The following is a 16,616-nucleotide window of genomic DNA, read 5'->3' on the forward strand; positions in this document are numbered from 1 at the left end:
TTGAAAACAGGACGTGTGCTCCATCCTGTTTCATTCTTACTTGCTTCTTTTTTTTTTTTTTTTTGTCTGCATTATGCACTTTAAAATCTGCCAGTCATTTAACTCAGTTTAGAGAACCCTAAAAATACTTCTGTTCATAAAGCAAAACTCTCTGTGTTTATTAGGTAATCTTCCTGCAGTCCAAAAAAAAGAGACTGACAGAGTTGGATCTTGAGATGGGAAAGAAATGCCACATTCTGTCTGGTGCCACATTCTTTCTGGTGTCTTGTAACACAGGCCACAGAATCCCATCGTATCTATAGGGAACAGATACCCTTACATTATCAAAGCTTTGCAAGGTGTGTGAGGAGATCAGGGACACATGTGGAAACGCACTCACTTCACAGCATCCCTATCTTCCATGCTTGGTGAAGTAAAGATTTTCGTGTTTAAGTGTAGTTGGTTTGCCCAGGTGTCCAGTATCCATGGAGGATGTAAGAAGACAAAACACTGCATTTACTGGGGAAAACCTGCATTTGTTAATCAAGCTGTTTTTACAATCAAAGGTTTGGAAAATTGCATGGCTAATGCCCCTCCAGTCTGAAAACAGAAGCTGTTAATCCATTTTCACTTTTCATATCACTTGCTGATGACATAACATCAAATGACACAATGTTCCCATCTACTTCCATTTCATTTCAGGCTGTTTACTTTAGCTATGTTTACCTTATGATGTTTCCTTTATAAGATTTGCAGTCTCACCATGAAATAATCTTACAGTTTGTGCAGTGCCGCAGCTGACTTCCAGATGACCTGAACACCAGTAGTTTCACTGGAAGGCCATGAGTGTTGCAGGTTCTTAGCACCTCCAGAAACACAGGTTTTCTTTTTTTAAGTGAATGCCTTGCCAAAGCTTGCATCTTCTTTGGTCGGAACTTGTTGATGGAGCAATGATTACTGTATACAAGTGCATACTGTTTCTCTTGGCTCTCATAACCTCCTCTCTGTCCCGTCCCTCCCCCCCCAGCACCCCCACCACCACTTCAGGCTAACCCTCTGTCATACAGCTGTGAAGTGGTCAGTTGGACAGAGAGTGCAATAACAACTCAGCTGGTATTTTGTCTGCATGTTCATTAGGCCATCTTTGTGCTGTGAGTAAAAAGTAGCCCCTGAGGACTGCCCTGCCAAATTAAAATAAGAGATAAAGAATCTGATCACTTCTCTATCAGCTAAAGTATTACATTAGGGAAGAAAAGTATGAAACCCAAATCTATCCCAGCTCTGTGGTTTAGCTTTCCCTGGAAATCCATCCTTTCTCATGTCAACATGTAGGTATTTTGCATAGCTCCATCACTTCTTATCTTTATGTAAATGTCTGCAAGGTGCTCACACTCTGATAGATGGCCAAAAAGCAATAGGAAGAGGAAGGTGAAAACCTGATAATAAAAAGCCATGAGAGAGTTGAGGGCTAAAGGTCTGTACATTTCAAAAGCTCAACTCTAGCGTGGGATGGAGGGATGGAAAGAAGGAACCTCCTCAGTATAGTTATCATCTGAAGATAGCAGCTCACAGGGTGCTTTATCTGGCCCGTCACAGAGGGGCTATTGCATCTCCGCAGAACCACTGTCGGCAAAGCCCAGGAAACACCTTGCCTTGCATCTGATGAAACACTTGCCTGAGGTCTTTCCCAGTCCTCCTGTGGCGGTTGAACAATGTCATAACCCAGGGTTGTGCAACATCTGCTGGAGTGGTTGAGATTGTGCTGCTTCATTCCAGAACACAGGGCTTCTTGTGGTTTGCTTTTTTTTTTTTTTTTTTCTCTCTCTCTCTCTTTCCCTTATTGTCCTTGGAGAAAGGAATACATTTCTTGTGTGGGTCTCTCTCACTTTGATGAGACAAAACTCAAAAGAAAGGAAAACAACATGCTGCTTGTTTTTACATACGGTAATGATGGACCAGCAGCCCTAAATGCTTTCTAGAGTAGGCTTTCCCAAAAGTACATTTTTATTTAATTGTTCCTTTTACAGAGGCTGCATTGCAAGGTTTCTTGTGATCCCAGGGAATTAGAACTTGCTCTCACAGACATACAGATTTGGCCATCCCTGGAATAACTTAAGCACATTCATGATTTTCCTCATAGGCAATGCTATACGTGTTGAAATGATTGTAGGGCATACAGGTTTGTGGCCATGTGCTGATGAGTGAGAATTTAATGTTTAAAATCTTAACAGTGGCCTCTGCTTGAAAACGTGAAAGTTGGCCAGCAGCAAATCCCCAGTAAATCTCACAGCCTTTTGTTTCCACATACATTGCCTGATTTCATTAGAAACATTCCATTGTGGAATCTGGAAAACACAAAATGCATCACATTGGTGGCTATACATTTAAGTAACATTTCTTATTGTATGCCCAGGTGCAACTGCCACTACTTGACTGTACTTCTTATCACTGCCTGTAAGCACCTCTCCATTTTCTAAGAGGAGAAATGTATTACAAAAGTTGAAGAAAAAGTACAGGAAAAAAAATCTCCTTTTTTCTCAAGGACTGCAGTGTTTTGGTATGCTTTGGAAAACAACTGGACTAAACTTTGGAATCTGGAGTAAATTTTTGAGAATCTCTCTACCTGTTCATCCATCCATTCACCCATACACCTATTCATCTCTTCCAGAGCACTTTATAAAATTGCTGAATTTCTCACTTGGTGATAAATGTGACAGGCTTTTAAGGAGTACACAGCAGCTTGTACACACCTAGGAAAGATTAAAAGATTATTTCCTCTTAAGTGGTAGAGAACCGAGATGCAAATCACTACATCTACAGAAGAAATTTCATGCTTAGCAGATACTAAGTTTTGCTGACTTATCAGAGCAGAGCGGCTGATTCGTGTCACCATTTCTCATACACATATCCATGCTGGGGGCATCAGTGCCATTATTACCATATGCAGAAGTTGAGCTAAAACTTCCCGGAGTATTTACTGAAAAAAAATCTCATTTTTGTAATCAGGGGGATTCTCATGGTACCACTATCTGTTGCTAGTGATTGTAAAATACCATGAGCAGGAGAAGTCTGAATCATTACCGATATCATCATTCTATTTACTGATAGTAGACTTTTGTACTTTTGAAACAGGACATCAGCTGAAACAGGAGAGCAGTCCACTGAAGCATCCCAAACTGGTTTCTAACAGTAAAACAGTGATCTTGAATCTTCATCTGCTTCCCCTCTAATTGGGCAGAGAAAAATCATCTGAGAAGCTAAATGAAAATTACTAGTCTATAAATGCCCGAGGCAAAGAAAAAGAGAGAGAGGAGAGAGAAAAGGATGGGAGGTCTCATGTGAGTTTGGTTAGTGGAAAAAAAAAAAAGTACACAGTCTATGGCTGCATGTCATTTTTCAATTTGCTCATGTTAAATAATCATCTCTAGGGCAGAGAAGGAGTGGAGTGAAAAGGAAGAGCTTTCCCCTCATCTTGTTTAGTTTGTGCTCATCTTTTGCAGTGTCTGGCCACTGCCTGGCTCTCATATAGACTTAAACATGAACCATGGGCAGTTTGGTGTGTCTTCTCTCTCCTGGACCATGTACCTGATGAGGAAAAACAGAGCAGCCCCTGGCTTTTTTGGTAAAGACTTCTTTATCTTTCTTTTCATTATGTTTTCTTCTTTTCATTGCAATGCACTAAAAATCTTGATCGTAAAGTATTTGGTGGAGAAGATATTTAAGGCAATATAGTTTCTGTTGGAGTGAAGTAAGTAAATCCATCGCTGCGTGTGCGTGTGTGTGCATTAACTTCCAGGAGACAGTTGGGTTTGTACGAGAGCTTTCTCTGGTCTGTTACACATGTTGCAAGCCTCTTTAACTGAATTAGTTTCTTCAGAGGAAATACTTCAGAACAGTTCCCATTGAAACGCTCAGGATGGAGGTGGAGGCAGGCGGGCGTCCTGCTGCTGAGCATGGGGTCATGAGGTGACAGCTGTCGGATGGCACCTACTGCTCCGTGCTTTGCAGCCCTGCAGAAGCAAAGTGGTCACGGAGGACAAGGTAGTGTAAAGGGATTTTGTCAGTTGGCTTGAGTCAAAGTGTTAGTTGTGGTCGGTAGCGATGCTGTTTTGTGCAAACTAAGGGCTTGACCTGTATGCTAGATGCTTTTTTAATCCCTCCAAAATCACGATGGAGTAAAAATGTTCCCATCAGAAATTCAGAGCTGACTTTGTATCCAGAGAAACTGTGAATTAAATAATGCAGCCACTTGACCACTAGAACAGACCTTGCTCTGGTCCATCTTCCTGTGGCTCCATAGAGAATGAGACACAAGTGTTTAGGAGGCAGCATCATAAGTCATGGTTGGTGTTTGTGCACTGTGTAATAGCAGTACATAAAGAGAGTTCTAATAAAAGTTAGGAAAAACTGCTGTATTTAAGACTTTGTTCTTAGCAGATGCATATAATTCTTGCTCTGTGGGACACTGAAGAAAACTCTCTTTTGATAATGTAGTGCACTTTTAGTGGTTTGTGTAGTGCGTAAACGAAAAGAGCAACTATTTCTACTTAAGATTGTCCTGTGTATAGTTAATTTAGTGGTATTACCTCACACCTAAAAATAATGTAAGAATGCATTGTCTTAGCTAAGAAAGGCTTAAATGTATTGCTACTTCTATCTGTTGCCAAAATGAAAGCATTTACAATCCCTGATTTCCTAATTGTGCAAATGAACTAGAGGGAAAATAGATTAAAATAGCTTGTTGGCTTTAAAATGAACTGACCAATTTATAGACAGCACATTGTGCCACTGGGTATCATGGACAACAGCTGTAGCTGGAAAGGAATAGAGGAATATGACTGTAATCTTGCTAAGCTTTGCTCATTCTGCAACAGATTTCCTTTTAGAAGAGGTGTGTATAATAGCTTAAGTTCAGGGAGTCATTCATTATATCTTGCTGCATTGGAAAGAGTATTTCATGCTCTTAAGTATTCTGTAAGGCATATTTCAACAATTTGCAATGAGACTGGAACTGAAGCTTTTCTTCTCACCTTCCCTGCCACAAGCATGGGCCTTGCAACTAGAGCTAAGTAAGCACAGGCCCAGCACCAGGAAGGACTTTGCAGCTTGGGGATATGGGAGATGGTGGGCTCTGCTAAGCCCTGCTTAATCAGTACCCTCTCTGTGTGTCATATGTAGGACAGAAGAGTCCAAGCCCAGCATTGCCCCTCTGGGGACAGAGCTAGAGACATACAGAGGAGACCTGATGACCTCTCCTGCTGCTTAAGCCAGAGGCCTTACACTCCATCCTAAGCACCTGGCATCTTCCTGCACCCTGCTGAATGGCTGCAGTGGATTTCTTGGCACCTTGGCAGGTTGATTTTGGCTGCTCCCTCCCTCTCCCCACAGCACACGCTGCACCCTCACTTATGCACAGATCTCATCTCAGGCAGGTGAGCATAGAGGCTTTGATATGAAGTTGTGTCTTTTTATGACCTGGGGGAGATCTGTGGTTGAGATGAAAGCTAGTAAATGACATACCTGGTAAATTAAAAATGCTTAAGAAAGAAAACCACCCAAGAGGAGCAGCAGTGATTTCCATTAAAACCAAGTACAACTTTTGTAGCAATTATTTACATGTGTTTCAAATCCAATGACTTGATGAGTGGTAATGGCCTTAAGTTGCACCAGAGGAGGTTCAGGTTGGGTACTAGGAACAATTTCTTGTCAGCAAGAGTGGTGAGGCAGTGGCACAGGCTGCCCAGAGAGGTGGTGGAGTCACCGTCCCTGGAGGTGTTCAAGAACCGCGTGGATGTGGCACTGAGGGATGTGATCAGTGGGCAGTATTAGTGATAGGTGGATGGCTGGATCAGATGATCTTAGAGGTCTTTTCCAACCTTATCGATTCTATGATTCTATGACTGCAGGTGAGAGGTACCAGACAGTCAGGGAAGCGCTGTCTTTCCCTCGGCATTGCCTACTCCTTCAACCATGGAGAATCCCACAGATCTTCCTTTGCATGTTTGCACAAGCTTCCTGTGTCCCACAAAAGTGCCCAGGCAGAGTTAAGCTTTGGCAGAGTATTGACCAGCACTGGAAATGGACTGGAAACGAATGTGGGTCCATCCCTCTGAGCAGAATGGGGCAGACTTTGTAACAGTGAGCCCATCCCTCACACTGCTTTGTTAGGGCATCTGGACCTGATTTAGGTGATCCTTGTCAGTGTGAGGCAGGCTCAGTGCCATTAGAATAGCCTGAAATTGTCCTGGAAAAGGTAAAACTTCATAACTGGGAATAGTCTGTCTTGAATGTGAGTGTGTAGAAATGTCCTCACTTAGCCTGAGCTGACAGACACAGAACGTTCCTGCAAGCATTTGTGTTACCCTAAGCATCTCCTGAAACAATCAAATTATAGAGGTGTTTTATAAAGCAGTTCAATAGGTTTAATTGTTGTACCAAAACAAAGTGATTTTGGAAAATACACAAAAAAAAAAAAAAAAAAAAAAAAACAACCTAGGATGAAACAGTCCAGCAAATGTTATTGTCCTTCAACTAACAAAAATAAAACTTAGGGAAAGTTGACGTACTAAGAGTGTGACAAGGAATAAACCCGCTCAGTGCTTTTGGCTCTGGGGAGGCCTGGGGGGGTCCTGCTAGTGGCTGTGGGGTTTGCTATGTCAGTTGTTATAGCAGGATGGGATAACTAACTGCACTTGTCACGTACAGACTCTAGCTTTTACTGTCAATCGGGCTCAGAATCATCTGAATATTTTTTCTTATTGCTGTCATCCAGGTCTGTATCTAAAGAGCTTGCAGCCCTGTCTCTCTCACCAGCACATCCCATCCGTCTGACAGCACCGTGTGGGTGCTCCCTGCTGGGCACGCAGCTGCCAGGACACAGTGTGCCCAAGCCCAGACCTGCACAGCATGGGTGGAGGCAGTTGCAGGTGGGATGTTAAGTGGAGGAGAAACAATTTATGTGATTAACTTGTGGCTTCATCTGTGGCTACGAGTGCATTAGCGGTGCTGTGCGTGGTTAATAGTGCCTTGGCATTTCAGCAAGGCTTTCCTTCCTCCGTCCTCGGTTCGACTGAGTGGTGTTGCAGTGAAAGTCCCAGACAGGATTCCCCCGTAAGCAAAATCCTTCTCTGCATGAAGGCATTTCTGTGTGTTCATTGCAGGTACGGGGAGGATTAGGTACAAAGCCAGGGGTCAGTGACAAGGAAGGGACAGCCCAGCTGCTGGCTGAAGGTACCCACATGATCTCCTGCTGCTGAGATCAGCCCTCTGGTTGGAGACAGACACTGGCAGAAGCTTGGTCTCAGATGAGGAACGATGTATAGACCAATACAGAGAGACAGAAATAAGGTGCCTGGGATTTAATGCTCCTAATCATCCTGGGACAAAGAGCTCTCAGCAGTTACCCCACCTTGAAGGGTTTCAAGAGGAAACAGGGAGAGGGACAATCTATCCTGACCCTTAAGAACAGGAACAGGAGGAACAGAGAAGCCATTCCTTCACTGAATGCCTTTGCCAATAATACCACCCGCTGACACAAGTGCTGCAATGTCATGCTGGGAATAATGTCATTATTTTCTTTTGGCCTTCCTGTTTCATCATTCAAGCCTGTCACAGTTTCTAAATGGTGAAAGTAACGTAGGAAGAAGAAAAAGGAAGCAGTTATCATCCTTATTTCTAGGGGTTTTTTTTCACTCCAGTCCAAAGTTAAAGTGTTGAAAGAGCACAGCTTTCCTTCTGGCAAGCCTGGGAGGAAGGAGCCTTCTTTGGAAGCATCTTCCTCCCTGCTACATGCCAGGAGCTCCTTCTCCTTGCAATGGAAGCATGTAACCTCGTACTGTGTCCCCACCTCTGCTTGACCTAAACAATCAATCCCTTATTTAGAGGGACTAGGGAAGGACATTTGGGTATTTTAAAGCCTTTCTGTCTTAACTCCAATGTTTCGAATTCGGGCCAGCAGTAGCAACTTCGATGTTCACACAAGGTTTTGACAACACTTATTTATTTACTAAAAAAATGTATTTACATCATACACACTACTCCCTGCAGCTGATTTCTTTACTGGTATAGTCAGAGCACTGAGGCTGTGGGTAATGTCTCAAAGCTTTTCTGGTTAACAGCAAAGTGCTGTGAGGGCACATAGGGAAGGATCTGTGTCCCAAGAACATACCAATGGTTTCAATCTCAACTTAAATTTTGGAAACCATTTACAATTCCTTCTCAGTTTTGAAAATGAAGCAAACCAACACTGAACAAGGCAAACCCACACCATGTTGTTTGGATCAAATGCAAGCACTTGTGCTACCACCACATCTTCTTTAATACACTGTACCTGTAATGCATTCATTTTCCCTAGATTAAACGTGTTCAGCAGCCTGATTCTGTCTGGTCAGTCACCACTAATTGCAGGAAGAAAGTCTGGGGCACAGGAGGGGAAACTTTACCTGCTTGGCATCAATCAAAACATCAGCAGGGCCTCTCCAGTACCAGCCTGGCTGTCTGGAGCACCTGGGCCATGTTAACAGCCCAGCAGTGACACTGCCCCATGGACATGCCCTTTCCCTCGGAGGGATGGGTGTGGAGAATATAACAATTACATTAATTCTGGGCCATCAATAATATCCTCCTCATGGCAGGGTTGTTCCCTGCTGTCCTGCAGGTTAGATTTACTGCTCCTTTTAAGTTTCCTGGAACAAAAGGGAGCTGGAGATTTTTTGTTTTGCTTTGCTTTTCTCTATTATTTTTTCCATTTGCTGGTACAAGGCATCCGTAGCGTTCCTACTGGAGCAGAAGATCAAAAGCCCAAATGTTACAATTAGTGCTGGAGGTTGTTATGATGTGAACCTGAGTATATAAAATGCTACAGAAAATACAAGGTGTGGGTGATGTTATCTGCATTAATCTTGGCATGTAATGAGCACGGCATAATGGCACACAATGCGTATTTTTTAAGTCTCCACACCAAGAAGTACTTATACCAGATGGCGGCTTTTCAACAATTTCCATTCCCTTCTCCACCCCATACTCCCAAGTACTTCAAGTAATTGGCTTCTCCTCTAGGGATTAGCCACAGTAGAACCATATTAAGTGACTAATTTTCCTCACTTAGCCTTTCTCTCCCCCCACCCCCCTCTTAATTTTGAACTATGCAGAGAAAGAAATCATCCAAATGCTCTGAGTTTTTGTTTTTGTTTGTGTTTGTTTTTAGAAGCCCTCTAGAATGGCCTCAAAGTCATTTGGGCTTTTAGGTCAGGCAGTACATCCCCGCACTTCTTGGCTTTGCTTCCACTATTTCTTAAACTTTCCCCTTCAAGGTGCTTGTCAAGCTCTGACTTGAAAAGTTCAAGTGATGTTGATTCTGCCGCTTCCCTGGGAGCGTTTTCTCCTGCCTATTTGATCTTGTGATCAACGTTGCCCCTGCTCTTAAAACTGAACTCGTTTTACTTCGGTTGGCATCTGTTATTTCTTGTCTTATCGTTTTTAAGTAATGAAAACAGTTCCTCCCCTTCCTCTTTATAGTTGTCTTTCATGTACTTGTAAACCGCAGTCATGCTGTCCCCTTGGCTTCCCTTTTGCCCCAAATTATATGTATGTATTTAATTCCTTTAATCTTTCCTTATAGGTAGTTCCTTCCAGACCTTTAATCAAAGCAATTGCCCTTCTCTGTAATCTCTCATTCACTGATATATAGCCAATAACACCGCAGCCAGGACAAAACCCGTTGCTCTCCCTGGGATTTGAGCTCTGGGAAAATAAGCCAGCCTGCTCCCTCGGCTCTGATGTGACCCTCAGCTCCTGCACCTCAGGGAGCCTCACCTGTTTACCGTGCACCGTGTAAGCAGCTCTCATTTCGAGGAAGGCAAAATGAGATGGATCCTAATGTCAGACTCGTGCATTTCATATGCTCAGTCCACAGGTATGGGGAAGGTAATCAAGGCAAACCACCGAAAGATATTTTTGTAGTGGAAACTTTAACACAGTCCCCACTCCTACTGGCAAGCTTGCCAGCTGCTGCACAAGAGCAAGGAGTGAAGTTCATCAAATCCTAGAATCACAGAATAGTTGGGGTTGGAAGGAATCTTAAAGATCATCTAGTTCCAACCCCCTGTCACGGTCAGACAGCAGTTCAGGCTGCTCATGGCCCCATCCAACCTGGCCTTGAACACCTCCAGGGATGGAGTATCCATAGCTTCTCTGGGTGCAAGCTGTATGTTGGCCCTGATCTAATAAGAACTTCTAAGGCTGAGAGGTTTGCACACTTCCCAGCAAAGCTGAGCTAGCCCAGCTACCCAGCATAAGGCAGAAGGGGCGCGGACATCAGCTGCTGCTGCTATAACTTCGTAGCAATTAGTAATCTCGAGGAAATGGGGAAGGAGGAAATAAGGTGTGATGGAGAAAAGCCTCTGAGGGTGGCACTGGTGAGATGCTACATTGGTCAAGCAGTTGTGACCCCTATGCCGCTATGCACTGAGATAACATCTGCCCTATTGAGATGAGCTGGCCAAATCATGTCCCATTGCCCATCCTGGGGCTCTGCTCAGCCTGAGCTCCTCCTCGGGCTGCTGTTGTGAATCATTTCTTCAACCAGCAAAGCTCTAGGGGGCCTGCAGCCACCCACAGGTCTGCATAGCTAGGCTCAGTGCTGGATGCAGAATCATAGTTTAGCCTCTCCTGAAAGTTGTCCTTCTCCAGGTGTCCCTGCTCCCTGCCCGTTGCCTCCACCAGCTGATAGATTCTCTGGATTGCAGTTTCTGATGGTCCACAGAGGTAAAACAGTGAAAGGCAACTGCCCTCTATGTAAGATCATGTCCCCACGTCCCCAGAATGGGAACCATAGAATATCCTGAGTTGGAAGGGATCCATAAGGATCACTGAGTCCAACTCCCAACTGCACACAGGACCACTCAAAAATCAGACTATAAAATGACTGATAAAACATGGAAGTGAACCAAAGTGAATGACATGTTTCAAGGTGGATTTACAGACTATACTGCATGTCTACAAAGAAACACTTCACTCCTGACAGCATAGCCATGTTTTACAGATGGTGGAAGTTGTGATTGACTGATTACCTTTTGCATATACATCTTGAACAAGGACTTGGCCCATTCCATCCCTGCCCACCATCTAATACGTTTAGAGTTTCAAGACTATGAAATGTTCAGTCCATTTTGTATGGAAAATGACTCATCACTTCTGTGAGCACTGTTACCAGCAGAATGTTGGGAAGAGGACTGAGAGTCCTTGGGAAACTTTTCAGTGTTAAACTGCAGGTAGTTAGATGCTCAGACTAAAGGTACTGAATAGATACCTGGTATTTCACCATCCTCATTCATCCATGTCACAACTCCTCTGCTTTGTGTAAACGGAACTGCAGCAGGTTCCCCTTTACCAGAGTGAATATTCTTGTATCAGCTAACAGAGATCCAAGAGCAGATTGCCGGAGTGGCTCAGGCACTTCCCTCCCTGAGATGAAGGGAGGTCAGACACCATGCACCTGTGCAGCACTGGCATGGTGCTGGCATCTCACATCTCATCTTCAGTGGCAACGTACATAAGCTTCATGTGCCAGGGTGAAACATTCAGATTTTGTTGTGTGAGATGAGGGGAGGGAAATAAGGAGCACCAACCTCACCTTTTTCCTTACAGGCAGCTGCTTTTCTCGGTGCACTGGAATCATGTGCCATGATTTAAAATAATTTAATGTATCTCTGTAGTAACTGCTTTCATGTCAGTCAGTGGAATTACCCACGATGGAAACTGTTATGCAACAAATACATGCAGGAGCAGTTCAGAAGCTCGATCCTACAAATCTTATTTACAAGCATTAACCCACTGATTCATTGCCACGACAAGCAAGGCACACACACACATCATCATAAACATCTTCAAGAGAGCCTTATTAAGGAACTGACCCACTGAGTAATGCCAGGCTAAGCCCAGTGCGTGCACAGTGGCATTGAGTAGATTCTCAAGAAGCAGAAGGGTGGCTAAGAAGAGGTCAGGGATGTTTCTCAGAGTCGGCACAGTCAGGGTCAGTAGCCAGTTCTCTAGGCTGTGCTCACACTGTGCGGGCACTTGCTGTTACGGTCTGCAGCTCTTTAACAAAATGTTTTGTGCCCTTCCTCGGTCACGTTTGCTTTAGCCCTGTGCAGATCCAACCTGTTTCACACCGGCATCCCCCTGCCCGTTTGCCTTCAGAGGGTTTTCTTGTCGGCAGTGTGGTCAAGTCTCTCATTCTCCCTTTGCAATTTGGGCTGTTGAAAATTCCTCCCAAGTTGTTGCTCCCCTTCTCAAGTTTCCGAAGTTTTTGCTTGACTGTATGATGTAAAAACTTCGGTGCTCTGTGGTCTGCGAATCCCGTACGACAGAAGCAACCCATGGCAGATAGAGATTCAGTTGCGGTTTGTTTGCGGCTGTAAAAAACTGATGTCAGCATCCAAATGGAAGTGGTGCCGCATGTGAACGGGTGGAGATCTGACTCCAGTTGTAATTCACGCTTCAAAGGGATGCTGGCACAAAGGAACGGCTGTCCGAGCGTGAGCCGGGGAGCTGAGCGCACTAAAAGCCGCAACGGGAGACAGGAACGCTGATTTTCATTGCCATCCCTCGCTGCCTTCCTTCGCCTAATTATCGTGGGTGCTCCCGCTGCTTCACTCGTCAGTTCCTATTCGTCCAGAGTGCGCCCAAAGCACAGTTTGCGGTCCGCAAACGCCTGTGAGAGTCCTTCTCTTTGTCATGTAAAACTAAAATTATACGGAAGGCGATGTAGAAATATAGAACCCCCCCCGTGTGTGGTTGGTGCTAACGTGCAGGTACGATTAATCGACAGCCCAACCTGTAGCGAAACACCCTCAGCACCGCCGTATCTGTCCCTTTCTGCACAAACCTTGCATGTTTATTTTTGTTTTCTGGTCGTTCACACGTCTTTAATTTTCCTTTCTGCGAAATGAGTTTAGTTTGCGCTTATACAGAAGAGCTGAGGCAGAGAGGGGGTGCGACATTGGCATATAAAAAGCTGCCTACCTCGTGGCTGGGATAGGAGAAACAGAGCAAATATAGAGAGAGAAAGAAGGGGAAAAAAAGAAAGAAAAAGGAAAAGGAAAAGGAAAAGGAAAAGGAAAAGGAAAAGGAAAAGGAAAAGGAAAAGGAAAAAAAAGAAAAAGAAAAAGAAAAAGAAAAAGAAAAAGAAAAAGAAAAAGAAAAAGAAAAAGAAAAAGAAAAAGAAAAAGAAAAAGAAAAAGAAAAAGAAAAAGAAAAAAGAAAAAGAAAAAGAAAAAAGAAAAAGAAAAAGAAAAAAGAAAAAAGAAAAAAGAAAAAAGAAAACGCTCAGTGCGTATTTAATCATGTTACACGATGTGTGTACATCGCTGACAGAGCCGTTGTGAGCTCGGTAATGCCCGTAAAAAGCGACCGGCCACGGTGCTCCCCAGGTGGCTTTAAGCTGCACTGTGATAGCGTTTCGCATGTAGTTTGCTTTTTTTAATTTTTTTTCCTTCAAACAGAAGAAAACATCCCCTCGGCAATTTAAATTCTAGATAGGTTCGTATAAAGAAAAACTCGACGGGGAGCGACTGATGGAGGGAAGCAGGCGTGCGGGACGGGCTTATAGCGAACCAACCGCACGGGCGGGCACAGGCAAGCCACGGCCAGGGTGTGCCACGGCCACGGGGGTGCCGCAAACACAATGCCCGAGCGGGATCCGCCGGATCGGGCTGCGGGGCGGCAAGAGCCGATGTTTTCCCTTTTGAACGCCGTCCTGCTCCGTAGCAGCGCCCGGCACTTGTCCCCCGGCCCCGCTCCGCTTCCAGGCGGCCGCCGGCTCTGCCCTCCCCCCGCCCTCCCCGCGGCGGCGCCCGTCCCGCACCCGTTGCCCGGAGCGCCTCGGCGGCCGTCGGAGCGCCGTCGGCGGGCGGCGCGCACCCTCTGCCGGTCCCGCGGCGGAGCTGCAGCGGCGGCCGCCCCAGGGCTCGGCGCCCGTCTCCCCGCCGCCGGGCCCGGGGGGGGGTCCCCGCTCCGCCGCCGCAGGAGGCGGCCCCGAGGCGACCGCAGGGACGGGACCCACCGGGGGTGGGCAACGCGGCGAAGGAACCGCGGCGCGGCTCTCGGGACGGGGAACTCCAGCACCGTATTTAAAAATAAATAAATAAAGAAGGAAGCCCAAACCCAGCCCGCACGAGCAGCCACGCCCCCAGCCGGCACGCCGCCGCCGGGTGAGAGGGGGGAGCCCGGCTGCGGCGGATCCCCACGAGGGCGTCCAGCCCCGCGCCGCGGGACCGCCCCGGAGCAGCCGGGCCGGCACTCGGGGGCTCAGCCCTCGGTCCCGCGCAGCAGCCGCAGCCACGCGCGGAACCGCTGCCCGCACAGTAGCGGCTGCGGCGGCGGCGTGCGCGCCAATTCCAGGAGCCCCTGGCCCGCGGCCGCGCCCTGGCTGCTCCCGGAAAGGGCTGTGATTGGCCGGCGCCCTCCCCGTATGCAAAGCAGCCGGGGGGATGACATTCCTCCGCACTCCGCCCGCCGCAGCCGACGCGCTGCCGGCCGCCTCCATTCATCCCGGCGGCGGCGGGCGCCGAGCGGAGCGCGGAGCGGAGCGAGGCCGGCGGGCTGCGGGGCGAGCAGGACGGCGGTTCTCCCGTGAAGACCCGAGGGCTGTGCGTCGTGGAAATGGGCTCTTCTCCGCGAGGCCGTCCGGGCTGGAGGCTGTGAGCGCCGAGCCCGGCTGGAAACTTTGCTTTTGGTCATCCCCGCTTCTCGCTGTCTGCGCGGCGTCCCGCCCCCCCCTCCCCCCCCCATCCTTCCCTCCCTCCCCCGCCACCCGTTTGGCGGAAGGGAAATTCGCAGTGACTCTACGCGGGGCTGTTGGAGTCGGGGCTCAACGCTGCCGGCCGGCTGCGGGGTGCCTGCGTGGCTCTGCGCGGGTTCCGAGCGCTGTTCTCCCCCCCACCCCCCATCCCCGTGCTGCAGGCGGCTGAGGAAGAGCAATGCTGCCCGAGGCGGGGCTCCACCTGCTGCGGTTGACATCGTGTTAAGCAGCCGCTCCTGCGGCCGAGCGAGAGGAAGATCGCCTCAGATACCGAAGAGAAAAAAAAAAAGAAAAACAGACAAAAAAAAAAAAGCAAAAAAAAAAAAAAACCGAGTTGGCAACGAGTGACGAAGTTGTTGCATTGTGGGTTTGAGTGCTGAGGGGAACGGGAGTGAGAGAGAGGGCTGTGGCACGCACCGACCGCAGAGCGCCCGCAGCCGCACCGACACCCGGGGCTGGCCTCAGCCATCGGCCGCGGCTTTACGCACAGCGCTGTCCCAAAGGCAAACCCAAAGAGAGACATCTCAAGCCATGCACTGAGCTTTTCTTTTTCTTTTCTTTTTCTTTTTTTGCGGGAATTATGGCGAGGCCATGAGCACTCGTAGTGCGACGCGAACCAAACGACCGGAGCTGATTTTCGAGGCTGCTTAGGAAAGAAAAACAAACAAACAAAACAAAACAAAAAAAAACCAGCCGAGCCGAGAGCACTGATGGATCCCCGCCGCTGCCTTTAAGCCCCGGCGGATCGCGCCGTCAATACTTTATGACGCGCGGTGCGCGTGTGTGCGCGCGTCCGGGGCCGTGCGCGCAGCTGTGCCCGGCGGAGCCCTGAGAGCCCCTCGGAGCGCGGCGCACCCCGTTCGGCCCCGCGGAGCCGCCCTCCCACCCCCTCATCCCCCCCCCCCCCTCCGTCCGGCTACAAACTACCAGCGGGCACCGGCCTCCAAACGAGTTGCCCCCGGCTCCCCGCCCCGCGCCCGTGTATGTCGCTCCCCAGGGAGCGGCTCGCCGAAGAGTTCCTCTCGCTTCGCTGTTTTGTCCCAAGCCCTCGGAGGTCTCTCACTCAACAGGCTTGTTGTGATGCGTATCCCCGTAGATACCAGCACCAGCCGCCGCTTCACGCCGCCCTCCACCGCGCTGAGCCCGGGGAAGATGAGCGAGCCGCTGCCGCTGCCCGGCGCCGAGCACAGCGGAGCGCTGGCGGGGAAGCTGCGCGCCGCCGACCGCAGCATGGTGGAGGTCCTGGCGGACCACCCCGGGGAGCTGGTGCGCACCGACAGCCCCAACTTCCTCTGCTCCGTGCTGCCCACCCACTGGCGCTGCAACAAGACGCTGCCCATCGCCTTCAAGGTACGGCTGCACCGGGGGCGGGCGGGGAGGGCAGGGGACGGGACGGGACGGGACGGGGAGAAGGGAAGGGAAAAGATCTGGGATGGGGAGGGAGGGCGGGAGGCGACCCCGCGGTGGGGAACATGGGGCCCGCAGCCCACAGCTCGACCGACACGGGGATATCTGCCCTAGCCGCTGCCCCGCGGCAGCCGGCTCAGTGCCCCTGCGGGAGGAGGGGGGAAAAATAAAGGACCGAACCCGAGGAGCGCCCGCAGCGCTGAGCCGGGGTGCCAGCGGCGGGAGGTCTCTCCAAAAAAACAAAACAAAACAACAACAACAAAAAAAAAAAGTATTTCCTTTTTTCTCTTTCTTTTATTTTTTCTTTATTTTTTTCTTCTTATTTCCTTTCTTCTTCTTTTTTTCCTTCTTTTTTTTTTTCACCTTTCTTCCTTGTTTTTCCGTCTTCTTTCCTTCTCCTCTCCTTTCTTTCTTCTTCTTTTTTTTTTTC

The 16,616-nt window shown here is 48.1% G+C and overlaps 1 protein-coding gene across 3 annotated transcripts in view; it reads left to right on the plus strand.

Moving 5' to 3' along the window:
- RUNX1 (RUNX family transcription factor 1) overlaps positions 1-16,616 on the plus strand; it is a 150,695-nt gene that overhangs the window by 66,176 nt on the left and 67,903 nt on the right. For all 3 annotated transcript variants that reach the window (XM_065741755.1, XM_065741757.1, XM_065741756.1), the window contains one exon: positions 15,876-16,129. In XM_065741755.1, coding sequence (XP_065597827.1) covers positions 15,876-16,129 — 254 coding nt within the window. The remainder of the gene's footprint in view (positions 1-15,875; positions 16,130-16,616) is intronic.

Source organism: Cyrtonyx montezumae, unplaced genomic scaffold (assembly GCF_038088225.1).
Source record: "Cyrtonyx montezumae isolate F1298 unplaced genomic scaffold, pur_monq_1.0 scaffold_3, whole genome shotgun sequence".
In the NCBI taxonomy this organism is placed as follows: Eukaryota; Metazoa; Chordata; class Aves; order Galliformes; family Odontophoridae; genus Cyrtonyx; species Cyrtonyx montezumae.